Source organism: Aulonocara sp. 'chitande type north' Nkhata Bay, linkage group LG5 (genome assembly GCF_057382095.1).
Source record: "Aulonocara sp. 'chitande type north' Nkhata Bay isolate Kocher_YH1m ecotype deep benthic linkage group LG5, A_spYH_male_GT1.1, whole genome shotgun sequence".
NCBI lineage: Eukaryota > Metazoa > Chordata > Actinopteri > Cichliformes > Cichlidae > Aulonocara > Aulonocara sp. 'chitande type north' Nkhata Bay.
This window is the reverse complement of record NC_141348.1, coordinates 8,497,961-8,515,646: the sequence shown is the minus strand read 5'-3', so window position 1 is coordinate 8,515,646 and position 17,686 is coordinate 8,497,961. Positions and strand designations below refer to the sequence as shown.

General features: G+C 39.2%; 1 protein-coding gene across 2 annotated transcripts in view; it reads right to left on the bottom strand.

The window, feature by feature from the left end:
* LOC147329821 (copine-9-like) overlaps positions 1-17,686 on the bottom strand; it is a 191,677-nt gene that overhangs the window by 161,801 nt on the left and 12,190 nt on the right. Inside the window, exon 3 of one of the 2 annotated variants that reach the window (XM_086291172.1) lies at positions 10,967-11,013. In XM_086291172.1, the coding sequence (XP_086147298.1) occupies positions 10,967-11,013 (47 nt within the window). Of the gene's footprint in view, positions 1-10,938; positions 11,014-17,686 lie in introns of those variants that run through there. The other variant, XM_086291173.1, reaches the window with a different exon arrangement.

Genomic DNA, 17,686 nt, shown 5'->3' with positions numbered 1-17,686 from the left:
ATCCAGTATTAAAGAGGAATAAACTGTAGAAGCTGGTGCAACATAAGTGTTTCATCCATTTAGACAAATGCTGCATGTTATTATGAAAATAATAAAATGATATATAATTCTAATCATGTCCTTTACATTTTCTACATTTCCCTAGGATAAATATTTTTCTTTTGCTTTCATAAAATTTTCTATTTATGTTGAAATAGCGCTGCAACAGCGTGTTGACTGTTCAATCAATAGTGTCCTTTCTAGTCTTGATGGGACTGACAGTTGTCATTATCTTCATTCTTTTAACTCTCAAGTTTCATAAAGTTAAGTTAAGTTGATGAGACTGGGTTTACAGACAGCGTTTCAATTTTAAATGTAAGGTTGCTGCCATTGTTCTAACACTATGTATAAATGTAACAGGGCTTGCTGGTAGTTCCAATAGTGCTAGATCCTCCAACCTTTATATGTGAAAAATACATTAGCTTAATCACAGCTAGCTAATACTAGAGGGACCAATATGCTCACAAGCTAACATGACTGAAAGATTAGGGCTACATGCAGTGACAGTAGAGTTAGCCATGTTAGCACGCTACTTTCAACAGGTGGTCAGGTTGAGTCCACCTGTGCACACTGAGAGGATCAGGGCTCCATGTCACTGCAGTGTCTTCATATATAGACAGTAAATGTGAAGCAAACACAAACACTTCTTTAACGGGTCTTAGCAAATACAACGCCATCACCCCAAATACGGGCAGCAGTGAAATCCTAAATAAAGAAGCTGATCCAGAAACTAATAGGAAAAGGAAATGGACCTGCAAAGGAGGGGTGGAACTGATTCTCTATTCCTAATTCAAGTTTTCAATCGAATTTTTTATTTTATTTTTTCGTAAATAATTAAATGACTCAACTTAAAGTATTTATCAATAGATTAATAGTTGTCTTAAAAATATTTATTTATAACTTCTCTTTACGATATTATGACTTCCCAAAAAGTTGATACTGTTCATCTGGACGTAGTGTTTTCAGGCACATCAGTCACGATGAGTGGCGAAATGTTTCTCCCACTGAAAACACTACGTCCAGATTAACAGACTCAAGTTTTTGGGATTCCCTTACCTGGAGGATTGAGCATGAATCAAAAGATATTATGACTGATTTTATTGATGTTTTTAAAAAATCAATGTAAAAGGATTTTTAAAGTAAATATACTAATTTATTAATGTTATTGCACAATTCAATAGTTATTTAATCATAAAATGCTTTATGTGTTTGACTCATCTGGTCCTCCACAATCACTGCTGCAAAGGAAAGAGTAGATTAGATATCTGTGTTCTCCATAACTTCTATCTATCGATCTTCTATGAATAACCACAGTATTCTGTGCTACTGCTCCTTCAAAGTGATTTTCATAGTCAGAAGCTAATACTGAAATATTGACCATGTATAGTTCTCTCTATCTTAAGTCTTGTTTATGACATCATAGTATCAGGTTCAGATTGTACAGTTTCAGTATAGAAAACAAAGAAAAGAAGTTTTGGTCATCACAGTGGATGGTTTTATGCCATGAATTGCATTCTGGAAAACACCAGGCACATTATAAGACAGAGAAATGGCACCCACAGAAAAGAAAACTATATAGAACTAGAACTATATAGAAAACTATAAAAGAATTCCAAAACAGCTAATTGGTCAGTTAGCTCTACCTCACTACCAGAGAGTCAATCGAGGGTCAAAACATATGTGCCAATCACACTTGGACTAAAGCACGCACACAGTCGGTGATCGCAACATGTAGCTGTGTGGTTGCAGACATGTCTATATTGTAGTAGGAAGGTTTGTCTGAGCTTATTGTATTCAAAAAATGATTGAGCATTTTCACCCCTCTGCTGAAGGACCCAGACTATGAATTTAGACATTAATAGACCTGTAATGTTGTAAAACTATGAAATGTAGTCAAAGTAGAGGTACAACCTTACTCTTTGAACAGCAAACTATGGAAGCAGTTTTATGCTTTTTAGCAGTGATTCTAGACATGCTGTTTGAGGAAATAAGATTACATTTAAATACTTTGGTTCAACTATCCAAAGCAACGAACAGAAGTGAAGAGAGCGCAGGGAGGAATGAGTGGGACAAGTGGCAGGAGGCTACACTGGAGGTGGCAGAGCTGAAGCTGCTAAGATCCTGATTGGGAGAATGGACAAGACTAGAAATGTGTATATCAGAGGGACGGTTGAGCGGTTTGGTTGGAGACAAAGTTAGAGAGGCAAGGCTGATATGGTTTGGACACGTGCAGAGGAGGGATAGTGTATATACTGGGCAAAGGATGTTGAATTAAATCAATTGACCAACAGAGAAGTCGTATACAAAAAGTGGATGAATGGGCTCTAGGTCCAGAGGAAGCTGAAGTCCACTGATGTGTGCAGCACAACGATGGACATTTTCTGTCTGTGGCAAGAACAGTGCACTTTGCTATGGTCTGCTGGGGAAACAGCATGAGAGCTAATGACACCAACAAGACTGAAAGGACTAATCAAAAAGGCTGGTTTTGTGACTGGCTGCAAATTGAACACTTGAGGTAATGGAGAGGAAGGTCACAGAACGTAATGGACTGATTCAGCTCCACTGTCACAAGGACAGATGCAGGAAATCTTTCATGCCACATTCAGTTCCTCTTTATAATGCAATGTATCAGTCTGGCAAAGAGTCACTTTCTTTTTCATTTTAAAATTGTATTAAAATTCTGTTTTGCTTTGTTAATTTTGAGATATCTTATTTTACTTTATTTCATAATCAGTGGGGCTCACGTAAGGTAAACTGACATTTTTACCTTATATTTGAGTAAGTAGGGTATGAGTCTGTGACTGCTATAAAGTAATTGGCAAGTCAACCCCGTATTAAAATGGATACATCCCTCTGTTCCTTAAAGGGTTGCATCATGTTCAGTCAAACACAACGCAACACTGGAGTCGAGAAGCATCTAGTAGTCTCAGAGGGCCCCTTCTTTTCAATGCGATTGAACAGTGTGGCTTGGTGGTTTCTGAGCACAAGGCAGTGTGTTACATTGCATTTTTGTCAGTGTGTGTCTCTATACCCCTCCTAACAGAAATAGTGCGAACAGGAAAACAGCAGCATGGAGGCAATCAGGGCAGATTTTCTGTCTATTTCAGTGAGCTGCATCAGTAATGAACCATCTAAAAGTGGAAGCAGTGGTAGACAGAGAGAAAGCAGGACACAGAGGCAGTCTCAATAAGAAAAAGTGAGTTTTTCCCAACAGATCAGGGATCCAATAATGCATGAAACACAATGTGGACACAAAATGTCAGTATAAATTGAGATGGGATTTTTTTCTTTTTATTTTAATGAATGTTAAGGCTGTGTGACTCCATGGGGAATAACTTGGGCTTACAGTCAGGCTAAGGAAGAGAGGAAAGACAGAAGTGTCCAGTTCAATAACACATTACAGTAAAGCAACACTACTTCATCAAGCTGTTAGGGAGAGCAGGATCTGGAAACACTTCCCACTCCAAATATGCAAAATTATCAGTTAAATACTGTCTGACATTTAAACTTAGATTAAAACTTAATTAAAAAATAATAAAAAATAATAAATTAAGAAGACTAAGAACAGGAGTTTCAGTCTCTGGCAGGTTTCAGAAAGGAGGATGGTGTTCAAGTTATAGTCAATATCAAACAGTCACGTTGAAAAGAGTCTCAGCAAAAGACTCGTTCCCCCACAATGCATCACATAATGCAACAGGAAATCATTACCACCTGTGTCCTTCCTGAGGACACTACTTTTGTATTTATATTTTAATTGACCATCTGTAGCAAAGCAAATCCCCCCTTTGAATTAATAAAGTATTCTGATGCTGGTTCTGTAAGAACGAGCTCCTCAGCTCCTCCCTGTGTGGAGATGTTGACGTCTACACTTTAGTCTTGTGCAAAACTTGTTGCCCAATCTCACAATACTGTAAAACCATTTAACAGTTTGTATTTATGTAACCACTCAAAGCACTTTAGACTACAAGTCACATTTCTAAACATACACTTATATAGTGCATTATTTCCATATATTTAAGTCACAGAATGACCCATTTGAAATAACTGATTAACCTAGCATGGATGTCTTTGTGGAGCCAGAGTACATAGAAGAAACACAAACAGGAGAACATGCAAACACCACAAGGAAAGGGGTTCAAACCAGGAAATGTGTGTGTAACACTGTGCTAATAGAGCTCAAAACTATTAGCAACTTTTAAGGAATAGATACTGACAAATGACAAAGAGAATGTGAAATTTGCCCCTACAATAAGAGGACCTAGCAGCTCTGTTATGCTGAAAGGGTGCCTGCAAATCAGTACAAATCAGTACAAATCAGTACAGGTGATTTATGGCCAAAAAGGCCAGAAAACCCACAGTGATGCTAGTTACAGAGAAGAAAGTCAGACTGCAAGAGAAAAGTAAGAGAAACAGAGCTATCGCATCATGCTACAAAACATCCAGAGCCTTTTCTAGAATGAGAGCCATCACTACTTTATCTGCATTTATGCATTTCACCAATACCTCACAAGGAGAACACAAGTGAGAAAAGATGGAGGCTAGACTGAAAAGGGGTTTTGGTATGAAAGTAAGAAATGACTTGCAACATGAGGGCAAATTTTTACACAGAGCAAGGCAAAAAGAGCAAAGTCAGCATGAGCCACCATGATCATACTGAAGGTGAATTTAAACAAACCTAAACGATTCTAGCTATGTCAATATTCTTAACTTAAAATGCTGCCTCTTGCACTGAGATTCTTGTTTTTCTTGTAATTCATTAAAATATGTCAGCTTTAGGTATTTGTCTTTGTTCTCAATACAAAGACCTTGATTATTGAAATGAATAATAAATAAATTTCAATAATTAATTTTGGTCTCTAAGCATCTGTTGAGATTGCTTATGCCTCAGGCCAATTCTGTGTTTTTCACAAAAGCAGAAGCACCGGAGACTGGCACAGTATTTAAAAAAACCTGAAAATGCAAAGTCACATTATTTTTTAAATGAGCAAAGAAAAAACAAAAATGACAACTCTTTACAACTCTTAAGGTGTAACAAGCCCAACACTGACAAGGCTAAGACAGGCAGTGCAGACAAGTAACAGTAATGAGGCCATGGTGAATGGTGCCATATAATAACAGTGATGCTATTTTTGTTAGTGCAAGCTGCAGTTTGGTGTTGTTTTGGGCGGTTGTGCGTGCTCGTGTCAGTTTGTTCTGCCAGTTTAGTGATACAGTATATCAGTACAGAAGCTCACAATTCACTTTTGCGGTGATGTGAAAAGATGAGGCTTTCTAAAACTTTCTCGACTTCTGGTTTTGACTTTTTCTCCTCCTATACCAGCACTGATGTGGAGGCTTTGTCTGAGCAGCAACACCAATAATTCAGGAGAATACTGCAGCATACCCTGAGTGCTGGTGTAAATGGTGTAGCAGCTTCACCTTTTTGCGCAGAACGCGACCAGTGTGGCAGTATAATGCCCTCTCTTTGTCTTTATCTCTCGCTGGCTTCTCTTTTTGTTTAGGAACTTTTCTATTCTTCTCTGTCCCCCACAAACCTGATAGTTTCTTTCTGGCAGAGTTGTAATTATTTCTTTCTCCTCATTAGTGAGAGAATTCGATTTCTGCTAATTGCATCAAGAATTGCCTGAAGCCAAATCTGCCAGTGTGTTCAAACAGCCCACACACAACAAGCTGGTGACAATACACGTGTCACAAGAAGGATGCTTGCTTCCATTTGCACACCAACAGACACCAAGAAGGCTGCGAGTGGAGGACGCAGCCAAGAGAGTGGGACCTGGAAGCATATTCAACGGTGGCTGCAATCCAACCAGAGACCGTTTTTTTCCTCTTCCGTCAGTTCAGAGAAGCGGAAAATACATTCGCATTCAAACCATGTGAATGTGGAAGCTTTGGCTCAGTGGTAAAATAGAGAGGCAGAGAGGGAAATAAAGTTTAGGATGCTCCCAGATAAACTTTTATCTTCACACAGAAGCGAGAAGCAGCTCATGATATTTCCTATCTGTGACGTCTTTGCTCTGATGGAAGTTTGAAAGTTTATCCTACACAGTTTCTAAATCTGTGTTAGGATTATTGCTCCATCACTCCAAGCAATCTAACATTTTCTTAGCGATATAACTGTGAAGTTTGAGAAGGTATATCGCCACAACAAGCAGGACAGAAAATGTTTTAGGCACTCGCTGTGAGTCAAGCTGCGAACACTGACCCCCAGAGATAGGAAAGGATACAGTGGCTTGCAAAAGTATTGGGCCCCCTTGAACTTTCCCACATTTTGTCACATTACAGCCACAAACATGAATCAGTTTTATTGGAATTCCACGTGAAAGACCAACACAAAGTGGTGCACACGTGAGAAGTGGAACGAAAATCAGACATGATTCCAAACATTTTTTACAAATAAATAACTGAAAAGTGGGGTTCTTCCACATGACAATCACTGACTTCAGAAGAAGATGAAGAGGAGGAGGAAGGTTCATTACCCTCTGAACAGCTGTTTCACATGGATCAGATTAAAGCCGTCCTCCCCAGTCTCATAAATCAGGTGCCATAACCTCCTTTTTGACACAGAGTGTGTCGTATGTTTTGTCTTTAATAGCTTTGTTGTATGAAATGTTCTTTAGTGGTCGCTGGATTTCAACAGTATTATGCTGCATATATTATTTCCAGTCATTCTATCTGTGATGGCAGTCACATCTGTGTCCACTACATTTCCAGTGATGGAGCTGCTCTGTGGTGCAGAAGGAGATTGCTACAGGATTTCCTCTCAGCTAGCACCTGCTTGCAGGATTAGACAAACCCACATTTAGAGCATTTGGTGACTCTGAATGACTTTCCTGTTGGAGATGTTCCCTATAAAACTCTTTTTGTTTTTGTGTTTTGTTTTTGTTTTATTTATTTTTTTGGGGGGGGGGGGGGGGGGGGGGGAGGTTGTATAAAAGAAAAGACAACAACAACAATAAAACTCTGGCTGAAATTATTTCAGCGCAATCAATCCAACATTTGTGTAATCTTTAAACGAACAGCATCTTTTCATTCCTTCAGACTGATCAGTACTATGAGCAACACTTTTCAGATTGTGTTCACCTCAGTTGTGTGTGTGAGGGTACACAACTCGGCTGACAGCATCCCCACGCTGTAAGTCTAATTGAGCCTCACTGAGACCTGTGTGTATGTGTGTGGATCCCCACAGAGGTGGGCCTGATTTTCTTTGATAGCACATAGTGCAGATTACTGAAAGACACTGATGAATACAGGACACACACACAGCTGAGAGATGAGGTTTTCTATATGTTTACACAGCCAGTGTTCCTCTCAGACGTCCCAAAGCAGCTCAAATGATTTTCCCCTTTATGAATTCCTATATTTGGCTGCTCGGGCTTCACACTAGGGCTTATTTTTTATTACGTTTTGTTTGCCATAAAACACTCTGATCAGACTCTTTTAGGACCGTCTGCTCCAGAGTCTCGGACTCGTTTTACTGCACAGGTCATTTTTAATATGTCAGTTTATTTGGGTTACTGCAAATGTGCCAAGAATGACAAATACTTTCCGAATGATTTCTGCTATTTTTGCCTCGTGTTGTGTCTTGTTTTTGTGTTGAATAATTGCATTAAACCCTTCATCAGTGCACTCTACACTGTCACCAAAAAGAGTGAATTTAGAATTGACTGAAATTAGCTACAGAGCATATTTGTGACTCTTAAAAGGTGACGTTGAGTGTTGGCAATATAAGTGGTAATTTTGACATTCAGCACCACCAGCACTGCTGGATTAGTTGTATTGTTTACTCCTTATGCACAATGCTGATGGCAGGTGGGAGAAGACTAAATATTTCCTTCCATCCTTAGACACACTACAGGGAAGCTGACACGCTGAGGCTGTTTTTATTTTTAACATACTAGCATTGTAGTATTGGAGTAATTAAGGTAATATATCACATCATTTGATGCCACAAGAGATGGAAATAAGTGCACTATAAATCCTTTCAAGCTTGTTGACCACTTCAAAAGAAGCCTTATTGAGTTTTTTTGGGAGTAATTCATTCGAAATCATCTTTTGAGTATTGAAAATGGAAAACCAGCCAAGTTAAGCTCCTCAAAGTTGAAATAATGCATTAAATAAACTTCAAATATAAAGCTCAGTGAGACCCTGGTATTTTAATAGTCTCAGCAGAAACAGCTGTGAGAATGTTCAAATTCTAAATAATAATCTGACTCCTTTGCTAAAGGCATTAAAAGGTTTAGCACCCCTTGATTAAATTATTATTGTTGTTGTACTTTAAGGCATTTCATTTGAAGTTTGTTTTACGCAGCCTGATTACAAATGTCCACTACTCCCTACTGTGTTTGCACTGTTTTAATCTAATGATATATGGGTCTTTCATTGCCAGCATCTTTTGCAGCATTTTTTGCAGAACCTTTTGGTTAAAACAGGTGGGCTTTTTGTTTGTTCATCTTAAACTAAAAATCAGGTTAACCCTTTAAAACCGGTCAGAGCAGCACGCTCCGTTTTGCGCAACTACTTTTAAATCCTCGTAGCACTGCAACCACGTAAGCTAGCGCAATAATTTTTTTTGCATATGAAACCGGAGGAGTTGTACTTACATCTTATGCCATCAGCTTGTCCTCGGCCACGGTTTCCTTCCACATATAGCTTTGCAAAAACTGCATAAAAAGCACTTGCAGCAACAAAAACATGATATTCCAGAAACACGTTTTGCCGATCCGATCAGCTGTTCGTAACACTTTCTACGGCAGCATGAACTATCGCATGTCTGCCATTGGCTGTATCCCAATTCAGGGTCTGCAGCCTTAAAGGCCGCATTTCAAGGCCGATTACGTCACAGCAGCGCGCCGAAGGCTGTCCCAATTCAAAGGCTGCTCGAAATGCGGCCCTGAAATGCGTCCTTCATTTCCCTGAATTTTAAGGCTGTGGCAGTGTAGACTTCAAGGCCCAACATATCCCAGAATGCATAGCGCGGCGATGGGTGTGGATAAATTTGCAGAAAAAAACGGCGGATGAGGGGCGACCGAAGAGTGAACTTTAAGTACTGAATATTACGTCACTTATTTATGTGCAAATGTTTAATAACGAAGAACATTAAAACATTACTGTTGGCCACATGTCGGCAAAGTCATGTGACATTAGTGACGTTTGTACTAACTTGGTTTTAAAGCCTTTACTTTAAAATATACGCCGTTCAATAGCTGAGCTTAATCTTACAGAGAATGATCAAAGCTCATGTAGAAACAAACAAACAAATGAACAAAACATTTTCTCCTTCATTCCTGTCAAACAAAGCTATGACACGTTTCCAGCTGTTAGTATCATGGTTGCTAGGCAACCTGGGCAGCGCAACAGAGGCTTTTTTAAAAAAAAAATGTTTTTAACTTTATTGACAAACTACAGTATCAGCACAACGGAGGCTAGACCGTCCCTTACACAAGCCTCGCACTTCCGGCCTTAGCGGTCTTTGAGTACGCGGCCCTTGAGAATCGTTGAGGCTGCGTACTTTAAGGCTGCAGACCCTGAATTGGGATACAGCCAGTACCTGCCTGAAACCGGAAGTGACGACATTGTCGCGGAAATGTAGTTTTTTACCATCAGCGCCTTATGAGCCTATACTGGTGTTTTTAAAAGTTATGTTTGACTTTATGACTTTCTGTGTCGTTTCTGGGATGCTTAGAAGTCAAATTGCACTGCTGGAAATAGTTTATTTTGATGCATGTGCTGTTTTTTTGCAAATTTGCATTATAATATTTATTTTCATTTTTCCTGCAGTATATAAAAATTGGTGTGTTTAAAAAATAAAACTATGAAGACACTCAAAATAAATTTCCTGTGGTGGGAAACTATTTTGTGCAACTTTTTTGTATTTACAGTTTTGAGGGATAAGCCTCTTAAATTTCTCTAACTAGAAATATATGTTAAAAAAACAAAAGTGATTTTCAATTTTTTTGTAGTTTATTGCACTTTCTTGCAATTTATGTAATTTCTTTGCACTTAATGCATACATATTATTAAAATTTGGGCTATAACAGTTGTATTGATGTATAGCAACTTGAAATGCTCCCAAAAATTGCACTACAGCATGTAAAAATATAATATAAGCTCTGGCGGACTTGGTTCTATGGTCTTAAAGGGTTAATAAACTAAAGCAGTAGGTACACCAAGGAAAGCAGATGCAGTCTTGAAAGCCAAAACATGTTTTTGATTTATGCGACACGTGAGATTATTACATTTATGGACCGCAAACTTTAAAAAACCAAAAGCAGCTGCCAGAGTTTACTTCCTACATTTCTGCATTCAGTCTTGACTCAAAAGATATTGATTCATCAAAACATCTGGATGTCAGTGACGCATATACATACCATTGTGTGTGGAATAGGGATGTTATTCAAGGATAACCATGATATTTAAAAATAACCCCAAGTCAATAAAGCACATATGATAACAAGGTAAGTAACTGCATTATTGTTGTTTTTGTGTGCGTTCGTATATTTATGATTTCAGAGACATTAACTCTGTAACTTATATTTTGAGTTTAATTGATTTGCCAAAAAAATGTAGCACATGATAAAAAAGTTAGATATACGTTTTCCTGATAGTGGTATAGCTGTTATTTCTCTTTTCAGATAATCCATAGATACTGTAATATTTCATTCTCTTTTCCCTCTCAATATGAACATCGACCTTTTTTGGTACCTTTAATAGACCTCTGAAATCTGTACATGCATGTCAACAAATGATAACTAAAAGAGGTTAGTATAATTCTGTAATCAGATATACCAGGCACAAAAAAATATCAGGATTTTTGTGCTTTTTCAGACAAAGGTTTTAACTGTAGCTAAGCACAGTTAAAACACTGTAGTCTGTGGATCTAACAGGTTTCCCAGGACAAACCTTGAAGCTGCCGGTGTGCCTCACTCACCTCTCTCCACTCCTTTGTCCCCAGGCCTTGAACGTACAACACCACCACTGAAAAGAAAAACACAGATGCACGCCTTAAATTTATTTTTGCACCTTTCAAGACTAATGGATATCTCAAAATCAGTAGACGTAAACGCAGGAAATCGCTGTTATCTAAAGATGTAAAAAAATATATATATATATATATATAAAAATGTTCGTTTAAAGTAATATTTGAAAATAATCTTTTTAAAACTGTAAGTCGCGTTTCTTTCTCATACAGTATTACTTTTGTAACAAAAAGCTTGCGTTCCATTTTCAGTCATTTTAAGGCTCAGCGAGCAGGGCTTCGTCTTGCCACTGGCTTTCTTCGGATACCAAAACTTGCCAAACAGCTCAGACTGTGTTGAAATTTTCTCCAAATGATGAGCTGAAGGGAGGCTCCTAACCTGCTCACTGGCTGGGTCTTCTCAACACAGTAAAAGAGTAAAACACTAAAAAGATTTTATTAACAAAACAAACACAATGGATCAGTTTATTTAACCGATGCGAATGACAGAGAAGTGTTCACATACACCACATTTGTTTTCACCCAAGCTCAAGGTGCATGCCACCAGAGACAAAGAGAAATGAAGCAGCTGCCCTGGCACTCACAGCGCCCTTTCTGGCCCACAATGAGAGGGACAGGCTGTTTTTTCCATCCCCTTTCCATCTATTGATATGTCATTATCTCTTTCCCTCTCTGCTTAGACTATATAATGAGGAAGTAGGAAGTGCCACACATCACATTTCTACTGTGAGCCTCCACCTTTCAACAGTGTCCACGCACTGCTCCCCCCCTCGATGCCACAGAGAGAGCGCTGTTGGAGAAGGAAATGACCTCAATCCTGAGGAAGGAAGAAATAACAGTCCCTCAGTCGGAGTTACCGAAGGGTTTCATCTCAGGTGTTTGCAGCAGTGAAAGCAATTGTGTTGGATTAGGGTTCAACACCAGCAAAAATCTTGCCAAATACATCTGAGCTTGTATAGTCCAGTAATAAATGAATAAATGTATCTTTGACTACTCTCCTTTCTTCATTTCTCTCTCCTTCCCCTCATCATCCTCCTTTATGTAGATATTTTCTTTGAAATCTGTCTTTGCTTTTTCTCTTCTGTCCTTTCCACTTTTTCTTCTACATTTCTCCTTTTGCTACCAAATCAGTTTCTTCTCCTTTTCCCTGTGGTCTCTTTTTGTTAAAGTCCTCCTTCCATTTACTGATTTTCCATTTCTCCTTCCCCCTTTCCTCCTCTTTCTCTCATTCCCTCCTATGTCCTTTCTTTCCTCCCCCTCTGTGCCTCCCCTGTCCTGTGGTTTTACTCTTCCCTACTCTCCATTTGACTTCACTTCTTCTCCTCCACTCCTCTCCCCAGCCTCTCTTCTTTTCTTCTCTCTTCCACTTAAAAGCAGGTCATGGTAACAGCAGGCCATGTATAGAAATCATCATGTTTCTGCTTCAGTGGGACAGGAGGCCAGTCAACCACAACCCAGTCAGTGTTGGAAACCATACATCCCCATTCTCTCTGCTTTTCTCTCCAAAGGGAAATGCAGATGAAACAAGGGAAGCAAAACAGTGTTAACTGATAAAGATCGAAATGGTAAGCAAGAGGCAGAGAGTTTAGGGATGGTTGGCTAAGTGATTCATATATGGACACTCACCTGTCTGAAAGAGGTGTGGTAAGACAGAAAAAGTGAGTAAGAGTAAAATGGAGACAGAGAACAACATAAGCAAGCTTGCTGATGATGATCCACATTCATGTACACAATGCATGTTCTTGATTTAGGGCAGCAATTCTAAAATGTTTGCACTGGGAGTCTGAGACTAGCTGCCTGACCTCTGAAGGAGCTCAGGACAGGCAAACATGGAAGTGTAATTTTACTGGACTGTTTCAGCCTTTGTGTTTATCGTTTGTCTCCAGCCTAATGTTGTGATTCTGAAATCACATCAAGTGTCCAAGAATCTGGTATCATAAATTTTTGTCTGCAGAGCAAATTTTCTACACAAATCTAAAATGAAAAGTACCACTGGCTTATTTTTTAGTCTGGAGCTCCATGCAAAATTTCAGAAAGACGAAGACACTGGATCAGCCCAAACTACACGGAAGGAAGCTTCTTAATGATTTGATGGCAATTACAATCACCAACTGCACTATTGTTAACACACTACACCATAACTAATTAAAATCTTGCAGCACTTGCAAGGTCCCCCTGCTCAACAACATAGACCTACAGGCCCATTTTGCCAGTGAACATGATTCAGAGAAGGGTGGGGAAAACATGCTTTGGTCAAATCAAAACAAAACTGAGCACTCATCAACCCATATTTAGCCCGAGGCCGAATTTAGTCAAGTTTTGCTCAAACACTTATTTCACTCAAATCTTTTTATAACTGTTTTAGGGATTTTTTTCTGGATATTTGGTTGATATTCTGTCTTTCTATTGAAATGAAACTACTATAATAATTAAAAAATATCATTTGTCTGGAAGTGAGCAAATTTACAAATTCAGTAGCTCAAATTTCAATTCAATTCAGTTCAATGCAATTTAATTTATACATCACTAAATCACAATAACAGTCACCTCAAGGTTCTTTATGTTTTAAGGTAGACCTACAATAATACATTCAGAGAAAAACCCAACAATCATATGACCCCCTATGAGCAAGCACTTTGGTGACATTGGGAAGGAAAAACTCCCTTTTAACAGGAAGAAACCTCCAGCAGAACCAGGCTCAGGGAGGGGCGAGGCTATCTGCTGCCACCATTTGGGGTGAGAGAAGGAAGACAGGATAAAGACATGCTGCGGATGAAATAGTTGTTTCTCCTGCTGCACTGGAGTATTTCTACAAATGTGAAGCCACAGTCATTCACACTGAAATGAGAATTGTCCCATTTTTTTCTACAGTAAAAAGCGCTTTGGGGTCCTTAGGGACTAGTAAAGCACTATACAAATACAGGCCAGGCCATTTTAATCTTTCAAAGATGTGTCCTAAGAAAATGCATTTCTATGCAACTGAGTCATCTGACCAATTACATTTATTGGCTGAGTAATCAATGGTTGGATTACATTCAGAAAAATACTATAAAAAATACGATATCTTACTTGTGATTACTGTCATTAATTTTTGTCCAAGCATGGACAGCATGGTAGCATAACTGTTAGCACTGTCCCAGATTTGAAACCTGGCTTGAGCCCTTCTCTCTTTCCTGTGCCTGCATGTTTTCCATGTATTCAGGCTTCCTCCCTCAGTCCAAAGGCATACATGTTGACTGGTGTTTCCAATGTGGCTACTTGTAGCACTATATGAATGTTTGGTTAAAAATGTTGCTTGAGTTGTCAGTAAGATGTTTATAGTCTATAAACAGGAAATTTCACCTGTTACATGCAAAATTTCGTTCTAATTATTTATGGATGAGGAACTAGCTGTTTACTCGCAGCCACTCAGAAGCATTAAAATATATTAGTAGTTCAAGTGTGGATTAGGTTCAATCATTTCATCACTAGCTGCCAGTGCTTTGTGACATTATGAGTCTACACTGACCTGCACTGTCCTTTTGTGGTTTGAGGACCGGGTCAGATAGAGGGATCTAACCAGGGACATGAAAGAGCTGAGGGGGCATTGTGGTCTGTCAGTCTAGCTTTTCCTCAGTGGGGAGGAAGAGTTTGAAGTTCAGGACCCCGTCTGACACAATCATTACCTTCCAGCACGACCCTCCACCCCCACCCAGCACAGGAGCAAAGACTAATCTATGGGTTGTGTCAGTAAAGGAGCCCTGGCCTGCGGAGAGACCGTATTTGATTCTTTGCTTTCAAAATCAGTGTCGTTCAGTACAATAATATACACTGTGGTTACACATCATAATGTAAATGATTAGTCAATGGATAGTACCTTTAACTGATGATTTCAACATTAAAACAATGACATAAAGATTCTGTCAATTATCCCATTTATATGTTGCTTCTCAATTCATGCATTATAATAAATCCTCCCTGCAACCTTTTTTCTGCCTTCCTCTTACTGACTTTCTAAAATGATACACGAGACAAATGCTCAGCCTGTTCAGAACAGTTGATCCCAGATGACATTTAAATTTTCTTTCTTGCATATGAATCAACATTTAGCACAAATCAAAGAGTTTACCTGAGGTTCTTTGGCTTCATGGAGCTTTGGGGTAATTACTGAGTCTAAACAAGATGGGAAAAATTCTCTAATCTGTGTTGATGAAAGAGATCCAAATCTACAATCTCACATTAGATAATTAGGCTTCTATCGTTAGGGAACAGTGAGACTGCTCTGGTACTGTCAGGTTGCATGCAAACACAACACTTCGCAGTCTTAGGAGATGTTACATCAAACAAACCTCAACTGAAAGCTACAAAATTTCATATAACAAGGAAGAAGCACTAAAAGTTGATTTTATCTTAAAAGTGCCAAAAGGAATGTCCACTAAGGCAGTTTGAGCTGTTCCACTGTTAATTTGAGGAAGAGGGTGCACATCAGTGCTTCATTATTTCTCTTGATTAACATATTGTATCTATAGGACACAGTCAACAGGGTCTGCTCAGCAATCTCAACTATATGATTGGCTGTAGCTCAGGTGGCAGAGCAGGTCAGCCACTAATCAGAAGGTCGGTGGTTCGATCCCAGGCTGCCTCCTGACTGTATGCCAAATATCCTTGGGCAAGATACTAACCCCATGTTTGCCTACTGGTGGTGGTCAGAGGGCCCGGTGGCGCCAGTGTCCGGCAGCCTCGCCTCTGTCAGTGCGCCCCAGGGTGGCTGTGGCTACAATGTAGCTGCCATCACCAGTGTGTGAATGTGTGTGTGAATGGGTGGATGACTGAATGTAGTGTGAAGCGCTTTGGGGTCCTTAGGGACTAGAAAAGCGCTATACAAATGCAGGCCATTTACCATATGATTTGGCTAGTCAGACAAATTGACAGCATATGTTTTCAAGCAATGATGCAAGGTTGGAAAAAGTGAAGAATTCTCTGCAATACTGCAGTTCTTCCCGTAAGCTAACGATTTCAGATTCAACATGAGTGAAAGAAAACTGTACCCCGCCTCTCGCCCTATGACAGCTGGGATAGGCTCCAGCACCCCCGCTATGCTATGACCCTCCACATGAAGTAGGATTCCCAATGGACCCACAATATACTACCAGAATCCATCCAAATCACTGAATTCAGGTGCTTTCCAATTACTTTTATGGCCACAGGTGTATAAATTAACCCAGGCCCGCAGACTGCTGCTTCTACAAACATTTGTGAAAGATTGGGTCACCCTCGGGAACTCAGTGCGGTACCTTGATGGGATGCCAACAACTCGGCTCTTCTCTTCTCTCCTCCATAGTTTTGTTTTTATCTTGGTCTCACTGTCCTCTCATTTTTCCTTTTCTCTTTCCCTTCATCCCTCAGCTTCCTCACTGAGCCTGGTTCTGGCAGAGGTATTTTCCCGTTAAAAGGAACTTCCTTCCCACTGTCGTCAAGTACTGTTGGGGTTTTCCCTCCAGTATCGTAGGGTCCTTGCTTTTCATGTGCTCTGAGGTTGTGAAGTGGCACTAAATAAATAAAACTGAATTGAACTGAATTTAATTATTTCTCTCTTAGATTCAACAACAGAAGTGAGTGGAACTCTCACAGGAGGAAAAACTAATAACACTCAAAATTTCTCTGTTTTAATAAAAATGTTATGCTTCAACCCATGTTTGATTGAAAGGCCACTTATTGGTTTAATCCAATCAACAGAAAGTAGTGATTGTTTTTTGTTGGGGTTTTTTGGCAACTTAATAAGCCAAGTTGTTTTTCCTTGTGTCCTCTTCAGTCTGATGAGTCATCAGCCATAACACTTCAATGCAACTGACAATAAAAAATGATATTACGAAATATGTCGTCTGCGTCTTTTGACTCCAAGGTTCGTTTTTGTCTTACATGCTGCATCTCGTCAGCACTTTTCTTCTCTCCTTCCAAGCCTTTGAAATTGATTTTCTACTCAACTGTTGCTCAGTATAGCCTTGCTTTTTCTATCACCTTTTTCCCTGTTTTGTTCTTGACAACTCAAGTAAAGATGAAACATTGACTCGTGAATAAGAGTCCTGTCTGCTTTTTACGTACCTAGTAAATAACATTAAATAGGTCAAAATTTAAGTTGCAGCCCGCTAAGTGGGTTTAAATCTGGGTGCTTAGAGTAAACCTTGATGCTGTCGTGCTGCTGTAGCACAATGGAGTGACACTCTTCCACATTTTAAGAACATTTTCTGAATGGTCAGAGTGGTTGTATTGATGGTTGAGATTTATGATTTTCATTTATACCCTAACAGAAAGAAAACATAGCATCTACAACTTACGTAATTATTGCTTATGTTTATTTTATTTCATTATTATTTGATCGGATGGTTGGTGGTTCGATCCCTGGCTCCTCCAGTCTGCATGCCAAGTATCCTTGGGCAAGATACTAACTCCAAGTTGATCTCCAATGCATCCATCAGCGTATGAATGTTAGTTAGTAAGCACTTAAAAGCACAGAAGGAAGAGACTGGGTGTGATTGGTTGAATGTGGCATGTTGTAATATATATAATATATATAAGAATCAGTCCATTTACCAAAGCAAAGATATATAAGGAACGTGTAATAGCTGATTACACTCATCAGACAAATATTTGTATGATGTTGTCAAAGCTAGTCTAACATTTAACCATGTGCTT